An 18,206-nucleotide genomic window follows, 5' to 3' on the forward strand; every position below is an offset into this window, starting at 1 on the left:
AGGATAGTGTTCTCAATTTTCACCCAGTTATAGAACGTGTCAGAATTTCCTTCCATTTAAAAGATGAATGACATTCCACTGTAAGTGTATACTACATTTTGTCTATTCTTTTGGGTTTATACCTGGAAGTGGGACTGCTGGATGATACTGTAGTTGTATTTTTAATTATTTTTTTAGAGTGTATGCACATGTGTGCATACACACAAGCAGGTGGGGAAGGGCAGAGGGAGAGGGAAAGAGAGAGTCTTAAGCAGCCTCTACATTCAGCATGGAGCCCAACATGAGGCTTGATCTCATGACCCTGAGATCATGACCTGTGTTGAAATCAAGGGTTGATGCTTAACTAAGTCACGCACGTATCCCCGCATTTTTCATTTTTAAAGGAACATCCATATTGTTTTCTACAGTGGTTTTACCGTTTTACGTTTCCACTAGCAGAACTCCAAAAGGGTTCCAATTTCTTCACAGTCTCACCAACACTTGTTTTTTGGTTTTGTTTTTGTTCTTTGATGGCAGCCATCTTAGTGGGTGTGAGATGCTGTGTCATTACGGTTTTGATTTGCATTTCCCTAATGATTAGTGTTATTGAGGTAATGGTCAGAATTAAGCTTGTATTTGCAGCTAAATTTAGTTTAGGAAAGAAAAATATAAGAAAGTCTGACTTAGCATTTAAAAACCAAATCCAATTTTTTTTGATTATAGGGTCATAATTTTTCATATTCAGTGCTTTTGGGGAAAGTCTCTTCTTCAAACAATTCTTCTAATCAAAGGTAAAAACCATTTCACATCCTCTGTGGTGCTGCAGATTCATAAAAATCAACTTTAATATACATATTTCTCAGTTAAGCAGCTAAAAATGGTGATATCACTCTTGTCCCGTGATGAGCCTAGATCAGCTTTCAAGTGAGTTACATTTCTGATGACCAGGGCACCATCCAGAAACCTGGGGAAAATTTCTCATGGTACAACCCAGCTGACTGATACTAACTTCTCCATTTGTAAGAACAGTAGACATAATGCTATGCAGGGGTGTTTCATTAATTGAAAAGAAAAGAAAACCAACATGTGTCAGAAAACTTATAGTCACCCAAAACCTGGCAATAACTTACCATATACATTTTCTGGTATACTCAAAATTTGGGGGAAAAGTTCAGTTATGTACTCCACACCTCTGGCAGGAGTAGTAGCTCTGACCAAATCTCCTCAGAAGTGGCTCTGTGGGAGTTCATTGGGCATTTCATTCCATTCCTGTTGAGTTGAGGCCCAATTCATTCATTCATTCATTTATCCATTCATTCATTCAGATATTCTATGAGCACTTAGTGTGCCAACCATTGGGCTAGGCTCTGGGGATAATGCCATGGAGGACACATTGAGATGAGAGAGTAGGTAGCCTTGTTAGTGGGGCTACCTTTAGATGACAGGGGAGTGTCTTCCTTTGCTTGATGCAGGCTTTTCCCTCAAGATGACCTTAATGAGTTACTCAGAAACAGCCATAGGGCCCACTTAGATACATTGGTTATTTTTTTTAAGACTTTATTTATTTGTTTTACAGAGAAAGAGAGAGAGAGGGAACACAAGCCAGGGGAGTGGCAAGAAGAGGGAGAGGGAGAAACAGGCTCCCCGCCAAGCAGAGAGCCCAATGCAGGGCTTGAACCCAGGACCCTGGGATCAGGACCTGAGCTGAAGGCAGATGCCCAACTGACTGAGCCATCCAGGTGCCCCAGCCTATTGATTATTTTAAATAAAAATTACTTAAGAAACAACCAGTACAAAGACACTCAACCCCTCCTCTGTCTCCTTGGACGCAGAAAACAAACCTTTCATTTGAAATATAACCTCCCTACATTAAGTAGTAAAAAGACATCCTTATCACCAGAGATACTGATTTTAAAGTTAAAAAAAAACTGCAGAAATAAATCTTATTACTTACTGGTCTACTACTTCAGCCCAAACATCTGTTTCCTTATCCTGTGAATTCCTCAACAATTATCATCTCTGTCTAAGATGTATACAAACTCCCCGCTTTGGTCACTTCTTTGTGTCTCAATTTTATAAGCAGGTCTCTGTGCACACATAATAAAACTTGGTGGTTGGAGCTGTTGTTCCTCCTGCTAACTCGTCTCATGTAAATTTAATTTTTAGTTCAGCTGGAAGACCTTGAGGGTAGAGAAAATGTTTTCCTTCTCTTCACAATGATCGTTTCCTCTGAGTGGAATGTAATTTCGGTTGCTCGTTAGTAGGAAGTACATACTATTTATGCGTGAGGAGAGAGGAAGAGGAGCTGTCTGGGTTCAGCCTGTGGTAGAGGATAGGGAAGAGCATTGATCAATGTATCTCTGTAGGAGACAGTCATATATTCGTCACAAGGCCAGATGATTAAAGAAAGATTTGAATTGATGTGGTTATGTTTTGAAATGTGGTGGTGTAGGGGCACCTGGGTGGCTCAGTGAGTGGGGCCTCTGCCTTTGGCTTGGGTCATGATCCCAGGGTCCTGGGATCCAGCCCCATCTGGCTCTCTGCTCAGGGGAGGATGGCGTTGAGCCTGCTTCCTCCTCTCTCTCTGCCTGCTTCTCAGTCCACTTGTGATCTCTGTCTGTCAAATAAATAAATAAAATCTCAAAAAAAAAAAAAAAAGAAATGTGGTGGCATAAATGCATTCCTTATAAGCCTTCATAAATTAGTTTTCAAGAAATTACTGAACACCTACTCTTTGCTCAGTGCTATGCTAGTATAATGGGGATGTAAAAGAAATGGGCTATGGTACATGACTTCATGAAGGGCATGCCTTCTTCCATCCCACATAGAGCACAGAACACTGCCTATGTTGCTAGACTCATAACTACTGGGCTGGAATCCCTGGAATCCCTTCTGTGGGATAATCACTCCTGGCTGTTATCCTAGCCTAATCAGACTACAACTGCCGGGGACAAAGCTACAGCAAGATGAAATTTAGGATAACTGAATGCTTGTCATGAGGAAGACTACATACCAGAGGAACCCAGAAATGTCTCATCAATTAGAGAGATGGAAGGTTATTGTAAGATTTCGGGAAGGGTGGAGGTGAAATTTACATAAAATGGTATTTTGGTAGGCTCAATGGCAGGAAAGAGCTGTGTGTAAAGAGGTCAACATCAGGTTGGACCGCAAAGTGGACCCAGGGGCTTATTCTTTGGAATTGATAAAGTCACGATAGATATGGAATGTATTCAGAAATCCCTCATCTGAAGTTTTTTTAGGTAGGTTGGAAATAATGGCTGCTTCTTTGCTTGAAATTGACTTAGATCATGCCCAATAGGAAGAACAGGATGTCTCTTTCTTATGGATATGATTTTAAACAGCAGATTTTCTGACAGTTACGATTTTAGAGAAAAAGGATTTTAAGTAAGAAAGCAGTGGTCAAAGAGATTGTGATACTTCACAGCTGCGGCCTGACCATGAGAGAAATACTCTTTCCTTCACCTTTGCAGCTGGTTTGTATCTGTCTCTTATCTGGGTCTGTTATTTGTTAAAGCAAAACAAAACAAAAGGCAACAGGTCCAAAATGGAGTTGCTTATGTGAAGCCCCATGTCATCAAACTGAGACTTAGTGTAGAGGCCAAGGACAGGCCACCCCAAGATGGGCCACTTTGGTATGAAAATTATTTTGACTTGAAAACAGTCCACACCCAGCAAATTGAGAAAAAGCTTTTCACTTCCCCCTCAACTGCCAACTTTACCAGCAAGAGAGCTATTAATAGAGATTCTTCTTTAAGAAACTTATCTGCATAATATGGCACTTTGTTTTCCAAAACATCTCCTTTCACCTTCCTACTAGTGGTCTCTCTCCCTTTGTATCCTCAGACCCCCTACCCCTGTCCTTAGCTCATATAAGCATCATGTTGCCTGAATTTGGAATTTCCATGTCTGTGTGGATTCTCCATATGCATGCGATTAAATTTGATTTTGGTTCCCTGTACATATGGTCCTAAATCTGATTTTCTCCTATTAATCTGTCTCATATCAATTTGATTTTAAGTTTGTCTAGAAGGACCTCCCTAATTCTTCTTCCCCATTAGTTTCTTTTGTCCTAGATATGGCATCTTAAACCAGAAACCAGGAATCACCTGGTCAGCACTAGTCAGGTATTGTACCATCCCTGAAAGGAAAGTGATTTTGCAATAACAAACCCACTTTTTTGCTACTATAACTTTCTTCTTCCTGCTCCCTTCTACCCCGAAAAGTCTGTCATTTTGCATAGCTCCTCAGCGCCTTCCAATCTGCTAGATTGGATGCTGCCTGATTCAAATTGATTTTTGCTCAAAGAAACTCTTCATTTTTAAAAATGTGCTTTAATTTGTTTTTTGACCTATCCCGGCATAGTCTGATTTTTACTTTTTCAAAGGGAGTTGAGTTTGCTTTCTCCTTAGTTGTCAATTCACCACACAATGCAGGCTCCTAAGCTGTGTTAACTTGGTCATCAACTCTGGAAAATGGCAAACATTGGTCAATGCATATCCTCCCATAAAGCTAGAGCCACCTAAATCCCGAAGCTCAGGCCTTCTTCAGCTAGGTCCCCCTCCTCCCTCCACACACTCACACCTTTGTTTCCCTCTCCAGCTCCCAGGTATCCCGAGGGCAGCAAAGGAGCAAGAAGCAAAGAAGCGGTTAACGTGCTTCTGGCTGAAGTTGAGAACCATTGCTTTAAGACTATGGATAAATCAATTCCACAGAGCGTCGGGGGTGCTAGAATAGCTCTGGCTCGGGTGACAGGGGTACGCTGCGTGGGCTGATCAGTTCAGACGCCGTACCTGCGCCCTCACTATGAGAAGACCAGAGGTGTCTGGGGTGGGTGGGAAGTCACACCGCTAACCGGAGTCTCAGGGACGCCTTCCCCGCCCCCGCCAGCCGCCCGCGTCCCGCCGGGCGAGCCCCACCCCTCTTATTTCGCTCAGGTCCTGGCCCCGCCCCCAACAGGCCGGGAGTCTCTTCGGCCCCGCCCCCGACCGGTTCCGAGCCCCGTTCCTGGCCCCGCCTCCCGGCGTTCTCTCGTCTCCGCCCCCAGTCCTGAGGTTGGCTCCCGGCCCCGCCCGGGCACGGCGCCCGAAGCCCGCTGCTGGAGCGACCGGCTCTCCCGCCCGGCCGGCTGGGGGCGGAGCCCGGTGTGCAGCCGCGGGGACGGCCGCGGCGGGAGGTGGAGCCTCTGCCCGGAAGCCGGCGATCTGCGGCCATGGCTGTGCCGGCGCGCGGCTCCTTGCTGCTCGGCGGCCGACTCGGCCGCGTGCGGGCGCAGGGCGGGAGCGTGTTCCGCGGCTTTCGGAGCAGCGGCGTGAGGTACGGGCGCCCGGGACGTTCAGTGCCGTCGTGTGTGGGTGCGGGCGCGTGCGGAGCCGCCGGCCGCGGGCGGGTTGGCGGGGCGTGGGCCGCGGGCGCCGGCCGAGCTCTCCCGCGTCCCGCCCGAGGCTAGGGCGGCCGCGCCGACCGGGGGGCGCGGGGCGAGGCCTGCGTAGGTTCCGGACTTGGCCTTGAGGGCCTTGCGGGCGGGTCGCGTCCGCCTCAGTCGGCAGCTGGGACGCGGTCGGCTTCGAGCCGAGGCGCCAGAATAGTCCCACCTCGCCGTGGGCGCAGTGAGTGCTTCAGGGGGACGGTCGCGGCCCGGGAGAGGCGCCGTGGAAACAGGTGTCCGGTTTCGGGCAGCTGCTGCCGTGTGCGTTACGGTTTGTTTCCCAAACAGAGGAGCGAGCGTGGTCCCGATGGTTCACGAGTGTTCGAGTTCCGGAGCTCCTTGGTTGGTTCTGGGGTCTTTTCTAACTCTGAAATTCGTGATGGTTTCACAAATTCAGATGCTGATCTTTGTAGGTTTTTTTCTGTATGGCGTTTCCAAAACCTCTTCAGTCTAAGATTGAAATCCTAGAGTCAGTGCACGTCTTTGGACCCGTTGCTGGCCAGTGCACTGCGCGGACAGAACGGGGTGTGGTTTCACTCTTCGGCACGGCGGTGCCCTCGAGCTCTTCCCCTTTCCGCCTTCTGCTCGTTGGAGTTGCGACTCAGACCGGAGCATCTAAAAATACATTCCCTTGACCCAGAGTCAGTGAGTCCAGAAGAGATGCTGTGTTCAGACTCTCTGGGCTCCCAGTAACCCGTGTTCACTGCAGTTCTGCGCGCTCAGATTTGGTGTCTCTTTCATCCTTTTGTATCTGCAGTGACCCGCGCAGTTCCCGGAAGAAAGTAATAATCAGTAGTGTGGCAGCGTGGCTGCTGCTTATTTAATTTAAATTGATTAACTCCCATTTTATACACGTTTAGTTCTCAGACTTGAGTGACTAAAATAAGAAAATATATTATTTCCAGCAGGGTTTACTTGAGATGTAGTTTCTTTTGATTTGGTCTTCCACGAGGGTATGAGAGGGTAACTGATTCTGAGTTCTGCTGAATGACTCTCTCTGGTGTGCCAAAGAATTTGCCAGTTGGTTTGGAACTGTACTACCTAGGAAAAGCAGATTCTGTAGAATTCTGTTTGAATTGCAGAATTAAAGGTATTATAAAATATACTATGTAATAGTATATTGTATTATAGTATATACTATATAATAGTATATAATAATAATAGTGTATAATAGGGACTATAGTATAGTCACTTTAAGGAAGAATTTCTTTCTTTCTTTTTTTTAAGAGTTTATTTATTTGATAGTGAATACAGTTAGGCAGAGCACCAGGCAGAAGGGGAGGGAGAGGCAGGCTTCCTGCTGAGCAGAGAATCACTCTATTTTTTCAATTTCAGTTGTTTTAAGGCTTCTTTTCAGAATGAGGATAGCCTTTTCCAGATTGTACACATTGATGAATTTCCCTTTGTCATCTTGATCTAAAGAACCCATCACCCCATCCTCTCCATGTACATTGAATGGGGAGTCCAACAGTTATAACCCAAACATTTCCTGGAAGCCACTTGCTTCATACACATGTGCAGGAGCAAAGGGATAATTCAAATCTTTTAAATTGTATTAATGTTCTCTTTATAATTTAAAATAGTTGAATGCAACAATTGGAAAGCTATTTTTTTTTAAGGATTTTGTTTATTTATTTGTCAGAGAGAGAAGGAAGGAGGAGGAGAGATAGGGGAAGGATAAGCACACTCCCCACGGAGCTGGGAGCTGGGCAAGGGACTCCATCCCAGGACCCTGGAGTCATGACCTGAGCCAAAGGGAGCCACCTACGGCTCCCTGGAAAGCTAGGCTTAGTATAAAGAAGTATTACTTCGAATTCAGCTGCTTTGACCCGCATTTGATATAGGTTATGACTGTAAAAATAAATAATACTTTTTTGGTAGTTTTTATTTTCTTAAGGCAGTGCTAATCAAGTTTGGATAGGGTGGTGGTTTTGACATCCTCTTGGCACTGAATACCATATATGAAAGTGAGGTTGGCTGTCAGGTAGAGAAACACCTGTGGACTGTTGGGTCTCGGGTGGGGAGGAATTCGGACAGTGTGTTGATGCTTATTGGTGTCTCTTTTCTCTTCTAGGGCCAGCAGAGAGAAGAGATTCCATCTTCCAGAGGTCGCCACTGTCTGCCTCCCCACTTGTCCCCATCCTCAGTCATCTTTTTTAATATGTAGTTACACGTTAGTTGTCTAGTTCTTCATAGTAAATGTGGTTTAATCTGACATCAATCCTATTGACTTGAAATTTGAGCCTTAGTGTTATTTTTATTGAAAATTATCTTTGAGTTTGATAAACTCTTTCCCCAGTATTGACTGTTCTACATTAACAGATTTATTGCCAGTTTCTGAGCTACCTAGAGCCTTAAATGAAAAATTAAAAAGCACTTTTTATTATTTTTCATATTTTTGTTTAGATACCTATACCGAGAGAACATACAAGTACTTTTTTTAGTGAAGTTTTTTCTTTAATTGGAATTTCAAGAAATAATCTTTGACAAAATTTGAAAATTATAAAATGTTGAAGTATTTAAGTTTTCTCTCATTTTTTTAAGATTTACAGTGAATTTCTTATTTCCTCATGAGAAATTAGATCTTATTAATTGGAAGAACATATATTTACTGTCAAAGAAATAAATAAGCCCTTATATTTGTTGCAGCTTATTGTTTCTTGAAATAAATTATCTGAACAGCTAAAACATTAAAAATAAAAAAAAATTAGTGATTAAAGTTTTACTATTTTTGCCTTTTTATGTGAGTTTACAAATCAAAATGTCACTAGATTATAAACATCAATGCATCTTTGGCCCAGTGCTTTCAGTGTACACAGCTAGGCAGCAGCCTTTCCCATTTGAAAGGGAGGTTATGCACCTTGTACATTAATGCCATGGTCAAAGTAGATTTGCAGGTATCCTACAACAGGAACTTTCCAAATGCTGCTTTAGGTCATCCTGCCTGAACTCATTTTCAGTAATTAAATGGCTATCCTAAGCATTGGTTCCATGTTTATCCTGTTGGAAAGTGATTGCTAAAGTCATTAATTTGGCAGATCTCTTTTGTCCCCTTCTCCTGCTATGATGCCTTTTAGTATTTGCAAAATTTTGTGTCCAACCTATAGCTTTTTTTTTTAAGATTTTATTTATTTATTTGACAGATCACAAGTAGGCAGAGAGGCAGGCAGCTAGAGGGGGAAGCAGGCTCCCCACTGAGCAGAGAGCCTGATGCAGGGCTCCATCCCAGGACCCTGGGATCATGACCCAAGCTGAAAGCAGAGGCTTTAACCCCCTGAGCCACCAGGTGCCCCTCTAAGCAATTCTTAATGTCACTTTAAATTTAGAACCTACATGATTTAGCATTTAGTATCTATATCTGAGTTTTATGTCTATGTCCCAGCCGTTCAGCGATAATGTATTCTAAGGTAATGTCTTCAAAATAAATTTTCTGATTAAAATGGGTCAGTAGATGAAAAAGGACTAGTAGTAATCTCAAATCTTGTTACTCATCATGATGTTTGGAAAAATTAAGCAGTTTCTTTAATGACCTGAATCTTTGTTTTTCAGATATTATCTTTTTTTTTTTTTTTTTAAAGATTTTATTTATTTATTTGACAGAGATCACAAGTAGGCAGAGAGGCAGGCAGAGAGAGAGAGAGAAAGAGGGAAGCAGGCTTCCTGCGGAGCAGAGAGCCTGATGCGGGGCTCGATCCCAGGACCCTGAGATCATGACCCGAGCCGAAGGCAGCAGCCCAAACCACTGAGCCACCCAGGTGCCCCCAGATATTATCTTTTCATTTTAAAACCTTGATTGGATGATTAGAAGCAGGAAAAAACAAAAACACTAATAATTTTCCGTTGTAACATACTCTCCTAGGATTCTGTGAAGTCCAGTGGTAGGTTTTAAAATAGTTTGGCTTGGAAATGATTAAATTACAGAGGGAGGCTTAAGAGCTTGGCACTTTGGAGAAATTTGAACTGTCAATGAGTGGGATAAATTAATGATTAGTGATACATGAGATTTGCTGTTAGGTGCCATTTGGACCAGATTAAATACTTAAAAGATAGAAAACTTTGTGGTCAGAATGGAACATAATCTAAACCTAAATTAGTGTCAAAGAACTCAGGTTGGGCGTTATCCAAGAACACTTACCCAAGCTGTGCCACTTAACATTACATCATGTCTATTTTTTATGTTGTTTTTACTAACATTTTGTTGGCTGCGTTATATTACATTAAGTCAGTTGGTCATAACTTACGTAACCATCTTGGTATCATTCAGGTCTAGTTCTTAGAACATATGAAATATTTTACTCTCAGATATTTTATTCTCAGATTCAGGTCATGCTTTGTCAATATATCAGCAAGGTTTATTCACTTAATGATCTGAAAATGATCAATGATCTATGTTGGTTTCTGTAATTACTCACAATAAAAAGTGTACCTAGAACCAAAAGACTATCCAGAGATTTATAATTCTAAAGTTAGGGCATATATAGTTTGAAATAGATGTCCGTCTCTTCTGTATCTCTTTTGTTTCTTAAATTCCACATATGAGTGAGATCATATTAAACAAGACGAAATCAGAGAGACAAAACATAAGAGACTCTTGGGGCACCTGGGTGGCTCAGTGGGTTAAAGCCTCTGCCTTCGGCTCAGGTCAGGATCCCAGGGTGCTGGGATTGGGCCCCACATCGGGCTCTCTGCTCCGCGGGAAGCCTGCTTCCTCCTCTCTTTCTCTGCCTGCCTCTGCCTACTTGTGATCTCTGTCTGTCAAATAAATTAAAAAAAAAAAAATAAGAGACTCTTAATTATAAGAAACAAACAGGATTGCTGGAGGGAGGGGGTGTAGCGGGATTGGGTAACTGGGTGATGGACATTAAGAAGGGCACATGAGGGCACTAGGTATTGTAAAATGTTGATAAATCACCTCTGATTCTGAAATTAATAATACATTATGCATTAGTTAATTGAATTAAAAAAAAAAGATGTGCCCGCCCTGCTTTGATTGTTTATGAGTAATTGCAACAAATATTAATTGCCTTTAATCCAGTTGTGTTGTTGAAAAATAAAATCTTACTAGTATTCAGTGAACCTTTATTCTGCTAAATTCTTTCCTGAGATTTTTTGCATTAGTATATCATTTTACCTTCAAAACAGCTGAAGTGGACTATTACTGTTCCTAATAGATTGGGTGATTGAGGCTTAGAGAAACCAAATAACTTGCCCAGATTAACAGTAAATAAATGGTGACAGGGTTTGGGAACTTTAATGATACACACAGTACGTTGCTCTATAAGCAATTTTTAATTATTGATGTATCTCACTGTTGTTCCTCTTTTTGAAAACATTAAATCTCGTAGTACTTCTCTGAATCAGGAAAGCTAATTTCACATATAAATCTTAAAAATTATCTTGTCAGAGTCCCTTAATGAAGGGTACTTTTTCTTTTTTCTTTCTTTTTTTTTTAAGATTTAATTTATTTATTTGTCAGAACAGGGGTACACAAGCAGGGGGTGCAGCAGGCAGAGGGGGAGTCAGGCTTCCTGACCTTGAGATCATGACCTGACCCGAAGGCAGATGCTTAACCCACTTAAATACCCAGGCATCCCGTGAAGGTTATTTCTTAACCTGAGACTTCATGAAATGTTTTAGGGGATCCATAAACTCAGATAGGAGATCACTAATCTCTACAAAATTTAGCATTTTCTTCAGCTGTAAATGTTGGCAACAAATCACAGTAATATTAGCAAGTATTTGAGATACTGCCAGTAAAAACCACAGGTATTTAAATATGAGTGTTTAGGTAGCTTCGTTCTAATTTACAGGTTAGGGACCTGAAAGAGATAAATTGCAAAATTGAATAACAGAATTATGCAAAATGAGAACTGGGCTTTAGGTTTTGTTTATATTGGTTTACAGAAGTATAATTTCTGATAAAATAACTTTTAAGGTGTTAAAGTGTAGTATTTAGGATGGGAAATGAAATGTTTTTAAAATTACATAAACTTGGTATTCCTAAGCATTCGCTCACTTTCAAAAAATTTATTTCAAAAGGTTTCCTAGTGCTAGTGATTGGTTTTATTCAATATATAATTTTGCCCTGGTTCCCTTGGGTTTCATTTCTGTTGTGCTAATCAGACTGAAAATTTCTAGGTGAGACTGAGATACCTAGTGATTAGGCTATGGTATGACCTGCAGAGAAATTTGAATTGCTAATGATTGTATTACACTTTTTAAAAACATCTTTATAGATCATAAAACAATCCATTGCAGCTCTAAAGTTGTGGTTGAAAATAATAGTAAAACCTAGATGCAGAAAAAGAGCCATGTATACACATTAAACGTACTGCAGAAATTGAGTAGATTTTATTTGTGGTTATTTTACTCTTTTATGAAGGAGTATTTTAATACCCAAGAAAAGTAGTGTTTTTTTTTTCCTTCTATTTGCTACTTTGCTTTAGTTAATTAAATACTACATTTTGTTCTAGTACCCATAGATTAGGATGGTTATGGTTTATTTCCTGGAAAATACAGAGAAAAAAGCAGTCTCATGCAAACAACACGAAATGATGGCTCCTTGGTGGTTTGTGTATGTCACCATCTGTCACTTAGAGTGATTTTTACAAATCAGCCAGTGAACATTTAGCCAAATCCCTTTCTGTAAGTTAAACAGGGAACATTCCCATTACATAGATAATGAAAATTGCATTCCTTTCAGAGCAGTTAAGTGACGGATCCGACCTCATTATATATAACTCCTGATGACCAAGAAAGAATTCACTGGATATGTAAGCAAAGGCATTTTTTTTTTTTTTTTTTGGCAATTAAAATTGCAGTTTTGGAGATCCAGATTCAGGTAGAAATCTGACTGAGGGAGACAAAGAGGGGACAGAATTTTAAAGGTTAAAGGTCACAAGTGCAGTTCTCATTTAAGTCCTCAATGCAAAACCAATTGAAAGTAGGTTAACTGGGATTGGTTGGGTTAATATACAAATAAGGGATTTGAAGTGAGGAGGTTAAGTCTAGGCTGAGGGCACGTAGCTGGCAAAAAGTTAAATGAGTTCTCCAGTGAGGACCTGCATAAATTCCTCCTATAGCCTTTCCACACAATTTTAAAGAGACTTTCTTAGGCTTGCTTGCTCCATTTTGAAATCTCCTTTTACACTATTAATGGTGAACTGGTTGATTTCTGGCTGGAGGTAAGTAATTTGTAGTGCATTATCCTGCCCTACATCCCCCCCGCCACCCCCTATTGTGATTTCATTGCTTTTTGATGAAGCCACATTAGTGCCAGCCCAGCAATGGGAGGAGAGTACTGAAAGGGAGAACTCTTTGTTCTGCCTTTTTTGGCTGTCACTTGCAACATTACCTCTTCAGGAAATGTCACCTGAGTTAGTAATGACAGGGTGCATTGTGTGAATCTTAGGGTCAAATTGACTGCCCTTGTAGTAATGGCAATGTGACTATATAAGTTTTAGACCAAACCACATTTTCAAGAGTAAAAAGATGTTAAAATAATGAAAATTTCATAGGGCGCCTGGGTGGCTCAGTCAGTTAAGTGTCTGCCCTCTGCTCAGGTTGTGATTTCAAGGTCCTGGGATCCCACCCCACTGTTGGGTTTCCTGTTCAGCATGGAATCTGCTTGTGCTTCTCCTTCTGCCCCTCCCCCTGCTGGAGTTCCTTCTTTCCCTCTCTCTCTCTCAAATATAAAAAAAAAAATTTTGAAAAGTAATGAAAATTGCATATTTGGAATATTTTACTGATTTACAAATATTTTAGGACCTATAAAAGCGTCCTGTTCAAAGCTGTTTTCAAAATTAACATTTTAAAAGGTAATTTATATCCTTATACATTAAAACAATTGAGAAATTTTGATCTTTCTATTATATTCAATTTTTTATGTTAATTATGTGACCATTAACTTTCAACACACCCTGAATTCTTGCTGCATATTCTTGAATCAGTTTCTTAGCTATATCTTTAACACCTTGACACTGATCATTTTTTGGAAAAAAAAATCTTACGCTTAATGTAAAAATTAAATTTGCTGTTGTAGTTTTTTTTAGAAGTTTTAAATTGTTCTTTTCTTTAGACAATGTTCTTTTAGTTTTCAAAGTACTTTCTCTACAGATGCCAGACACTCAGAGCAAGCTGCTAAATGGAACAGAATCTCAATTCTAGTTTTTTGATGCTGGAATGTGAAGATATTTTAGCCTAAATATTTTCACAGTTGCTGTCTTTGTGTCTCCTTTCAGTCTTCTTTCTTTGGCAAATACATTAAATGTCATCACAGAAGTTGTTTCTTTTTAGGACTTTTAAAACATTTTGTCATGTTTGTTTATTTTTAAATTTTCCCATGTTTAGATGCAGTAAAATTACACATCTTCTCAGTTTTATGTTATTACATTCCAAAATATAAATGTATTCCATGAAAAATTGCTCCATCAGAAGATTCTTCCCACAAATTAGAATATTTTAAATTAGGATTATAGACGTATTTGTTTACTAAGGCTGCCATAAACACAGTACCACAAAGTAGATGGTTTAAAGCAACAGAAATTGAGCCTCACACTTCTGGAGGCCAGAAGATAGAAATCAGGGTACTCACAGAACCTTGCTGTCCTCTCCTCTCCCAGCTGGCAGTCCTTAGTTTTCCTTGGTCTGTAGCTGCAAGGCTCCAATCTTGGCCTCTGTGGTCACGTGACCATCTTCTTGCGTGTCTTCACGTGGAGTTCTCTGTGTTGGTGTCTCTGTGTCTTTTCTAATAGGGGTGACAGGCATGTTGGATTAAGGGCCCACTCTACTCCACGAGGTCACTCTATGACCTCGTCCTCATGCTACATCTTCATTATATTCGCAAATACCTTATTTCCAAATAAGGTCACAATCATAGGTGCAAAGAATGAGGATTTGGGAGACCCAATTCAACCCACAGCAATAGACTTTCAGAATTGCTTTTGTATCATTTAAGCCATTATTGTTCAATTAGTTTTCATATTGCTTCTCATGCTTTTAAAGGGATAAATTTCTTCACTTGCTTTTGAAGGGATATGATTTCTGTTTGTAAGCTGCCTGCGGTTCAATTCTCTAAAAGTTACAGATCTCAATCCCCTTTTTTGGTGTATTTTTTGAATGTGTTTATTAGCAGTTTCCAACAGATTTTGAACAAAAACAATCTTAGGCCTTTTAAGCTAATTCACAAAATAAATTTTCAAACATTTGTTTTTAAAATCTGACACAGGCAGTGAGGAGAGTACATTCTGCCATGCCGAGGGTTTTTGTTTTTGTTTTTGTTTTCTTCTGTTTTTGTTTTTGTTTTTGTTTTTTAGAATAAACCTAATAAGGCTTGCAATTGAGTTACAGTATCTGGGCTTATGTGGGCATTTTTGGTTAATTTTGTTTTTGATTCACACTTTAGTTAGTACTGGGTTATAGCTTGTTTGCACATAGCTCTAAGGGTTTCGGGCACATATGCTTCACAGGTTTCTTCATATTGAAAGGGACTGACCCCCTGTCAAAATATTAGAGTGGGCATTCCTGCTCTCAGAGTGATGGGGTCCTAAAGAAGTGGCTCTTCACTGAGACTCCAGAATCACTTTACCCTTGAATACAACACTGTGGGATTTTACTGTGCTTAAATACAACACTGTGGGATTTTAAGTAGTAGTCTATAGGGAGTGTGCCTGGCAGTTTCTTAGCTGGTTTGTTTTACCAACTGAGGGTCCTGTCATAGAATCATGATGGGAATTTGTCAGAGTTTGCACTTTTTGTGCAGACCAGAGGCAAAAATGGTTGAGTTTTTCATTAGAAATAAGAACTTTTCATCCCATGTAATCATAAACTAAATGAAAAGACCAGCCGCATAATGGTGATACCTGATACAAAGACCTGATATAAGATTAGTGTTCAGAATGTGTAATTAACTCCTACAAATTAGACACAGATTAATAATTCATTAGAAAAATGGTCAAAAGTAGTAAAAGTCATTCCAAAGAAGAGGAGCCCCAAATGGCCCATTAGCCTGTAAGACGTTCAACCTCTAGTAATTAGGGAAATGGATATTATTAAGACGTTCAACCTCTAGTAATTAGGGAAATGGATATTATGAGCCCAATTAAATGCCATTTTACTAATTAGTTAAAAATTTTGACAATATCAAGAAAGCAAAACAGAAACTTTTATACCCCACTGGCGGACCGGCGGGACCTGCGAACTAGTGCAGCAGCTTTAGAAAACAAGTTGGCATAAATTGAACACACATATATATCCTATAATCAGCGATTCCATTCTGGTGCGTATTCCTTTATGGAACATACGTATATATTTTACTTTATGTATCATGTATGTTAGTGTATCTTTAATGTTTAGAGTTACACACATTGGGTGATAAAGGAAAGCAGTGGAATCATCAACCCACATTTCAGGATTGTGCTTAACTCTGGGAGAGGCTAGGGTTTGGGTAGGAGAGGGTTACAGAACGATTTTGGTGGTTATGGTGATACTTTAAACTGGGTGGTAAGGTTGTTAGTTGTATTATTATTTTTCCTTTTTATATGTTTTATAGATATTTTCTATCTGTTCTTAATATAGTTCAAGAAGATCTCTTTGGATAACATCTAAAAAACATTTTAAGATGGCTAAATATCCAGAGTACTCCCTCCCACCATTTTATGTTACATATTCCTTCTTCATCTTTAGCCGTATGTGGCACATTTTAAATTAAAATTATGTACCTACAATTTTTAATCTCATTTTTTCTCTTTATGCAGAATATTTTCACTGCTGTAAACAACAATACTGCTGTTTTTAGAGTTACTCTTTTCAGTGGCAGCATAAGAATTCCAACAAATTATAATACAACGAACAATTCAACTCTGATAATTCCATAAATATTTAGTAAACACATACTAAGAGCATTGTAGTTAATGTCAACTTCCTGCCCCACACAGCTTTGAGTATAGTGTGTGCGCATAGGGGCCTGGGCCTGGTTTCAACAAGGATTTGCCACAGGACAGAAGGGTCAGAGTTGGGTGCTGTGGGGCCTTATAGCAGAGGCAGTTCCCTGGGGAGAAGGGGTCAGAGAACATTTCCCAGGGGTCCTTCTAAGCTGTGACTTGAGGAATATATGGGAGTAAAGGAGGAACAGACGCGCTAGGACGTTGGGGAGGTCAGAAGGAGAAAGAAGGGTGTTTCGGGAAGAGGGAGTAGCGCATGCGAAGGTCCAGAAACAGCAACCTGGCCCGGTGGGTAAGTTGAAAGGCAGCTGTGTGTCATGTAGGACTTGGCGAGTGTAGTGTTCTCTAGAAGTGAGGCAAAAGAAAACTCATGCAGGGGCTTGTAAACTACAGGAAATTTGGATTTTAGTTAAAACTGCCTTTTCTGGGGTGCCTGGGTGGCTCAGTGGGTTAAGCCTCTGCCTTCAGCTCAGGTCATGATCCCAGGGTCCTGGGATTGAGTCCCACATTGTGGTTCTCTGCTAAGCAGGGAGCCTGTTCCCCTCTCTCTGCCTGCCTCTCTGCCTACTTGTGATCTCTGTCAAATAAATAAAAATTTTTTAAAAATTGCCTTTTCTTAGTTTTTCTGGTCAAAAATTTTGAAATCATATTTGACTTCTTTTCCTTATCCTCTGCACCTACTTTCGGTAAATCCAGTGGCTCCATGATCCGAATTAACTCAGATTCAGACTACTTTGCACCTACACTCCTACCCTCATTGTCCAAAGCCCCCTCATCTCTTGCCTGGGATACCGCACTCGCCTCTTACTGGTGCCCCCGTTCCCCTCTTGCTCCCACAGTCTGTCTTCCACATTTTCACCAGTGATTGAATAATGAAAATCGGATCATAGCACTACGCAAAATCACCAAATGGCTTCCTACCTCACGGTGGAAGCTGACATCCTTTTGAAGGTCTGCGGGACCTCATGTGATCTGATATTCCATGACTTCTTTGACTTGTGTCCTGTCCTGGTACATTTGCTTCTACAGCAGCCACTAACCTTCTTGCCATTCATCAACTGTGCCAGGCACACTCCTGCCTAAAGTACTGCTCTGTACTTCCTTTGGCCTAGAAATATGTCATGTGGCCAGATAGCCACATGACATATTCTCTCATTTCCTTCATTTATGATAAAATATCACCTGGTTCATTGGAGAAGAGACACCTAACCCATCCATATAAAATGACAATTAAGCCCTGTGCCTGGTTTAGCCCTGTGCCTGGTTCCAACTCTCGGTTTTGGCTAAGGTCATGGTCTCAGAGTCTTGAGGTTGAGTCCTGAGTCAGCTTGTGCTGGGCAGAGTCTGCTGGAGCTTCTCTCTCTCTGTCTTCCTTTGCCCCTTCCCCTGCTCACACTTATGCCCACATTCTCTTTGAATGAATGAATGAATGAAGTCCTTAAAATGACAACTCTGGCTTCCAGATATGCCCTTTCCCTCTGTTTTTCTCACACATAATATGTTAAATATTTGCCTTTTAATAATTTGTCTTCTTTAAAAAAAAAAAACAACTGTCTTCTTCATCTAGATTATAGTTCCCATGAAAGTGGGCAGTATGTTTTGTGTACTGCTATTTATATTTCCTAGAATAAATTAATAAACAAGGAGCTTGAAGTAAGGAGTTTTAACAGAGAACTGGCATGATTACATTTGGAAAACCACTCTGGCTGCAGTATGGAAAGTGGATTGGCAGAGATTGACTTGAGCCAGGGAGAACTCTTAGGAGCTGTGTGCTTCTGTGCCTGATTATTTGCACTGTTATTGATAGTCAGTAGTTTTCAACAATCCTTATGTTGACAAAT

At 40.7% G+C, this 18,206-nt stretch overlaps 1 protein-coding gene across 3 annotated transcripts in view; it reads left to right on the forward strand.

Moving 5' to 3' along the window:
• Window positions 1-5,052: 5,052 nt before the first annotated feature.
• The window catches only part of MTHFD2L (methylenetetrahydrofolate dehydrogenase (NADP+ dependent) 2 like), a 126,460-nt gene continuing 113,306 nt past the window's right edge, over window positions 5,053-18,206 (forward strand). The window contains exon 1 of one of the 3 annotated variants that reach the window (XR_004283498.1): window positions 5,053-5,313. Coding sequence is in view for 2 of the 3 variants with exons in the window: in XM_032334580.1 (XP_032190471.1) it covers window positions 5,210-5,313 (104 nt within the window). In the remaining variant the exon portion in view is untranslated. The remainder of the gene's footprint in view (window positions 5,314-18,206) is intronic. The other 2 variants (XM_032334580.1, XM_032334579.1) reach the window with 2 other exon arrangements.

This window comes from Mustela erminea, chromosome 2 (assembly GCF_009829155.1).
Source record: "Mustela erminea isolate mMusErm1 chromosome 2, mMusErm1.Pri, whole genome shotgun sequence".
Taxonomy (NCBI): domain Eukaryota; kingdom Metazoa; phylum Chordata; class Mammalia; order Carnivora; family Mustelidae; genus Mustela; species Mustela erminea.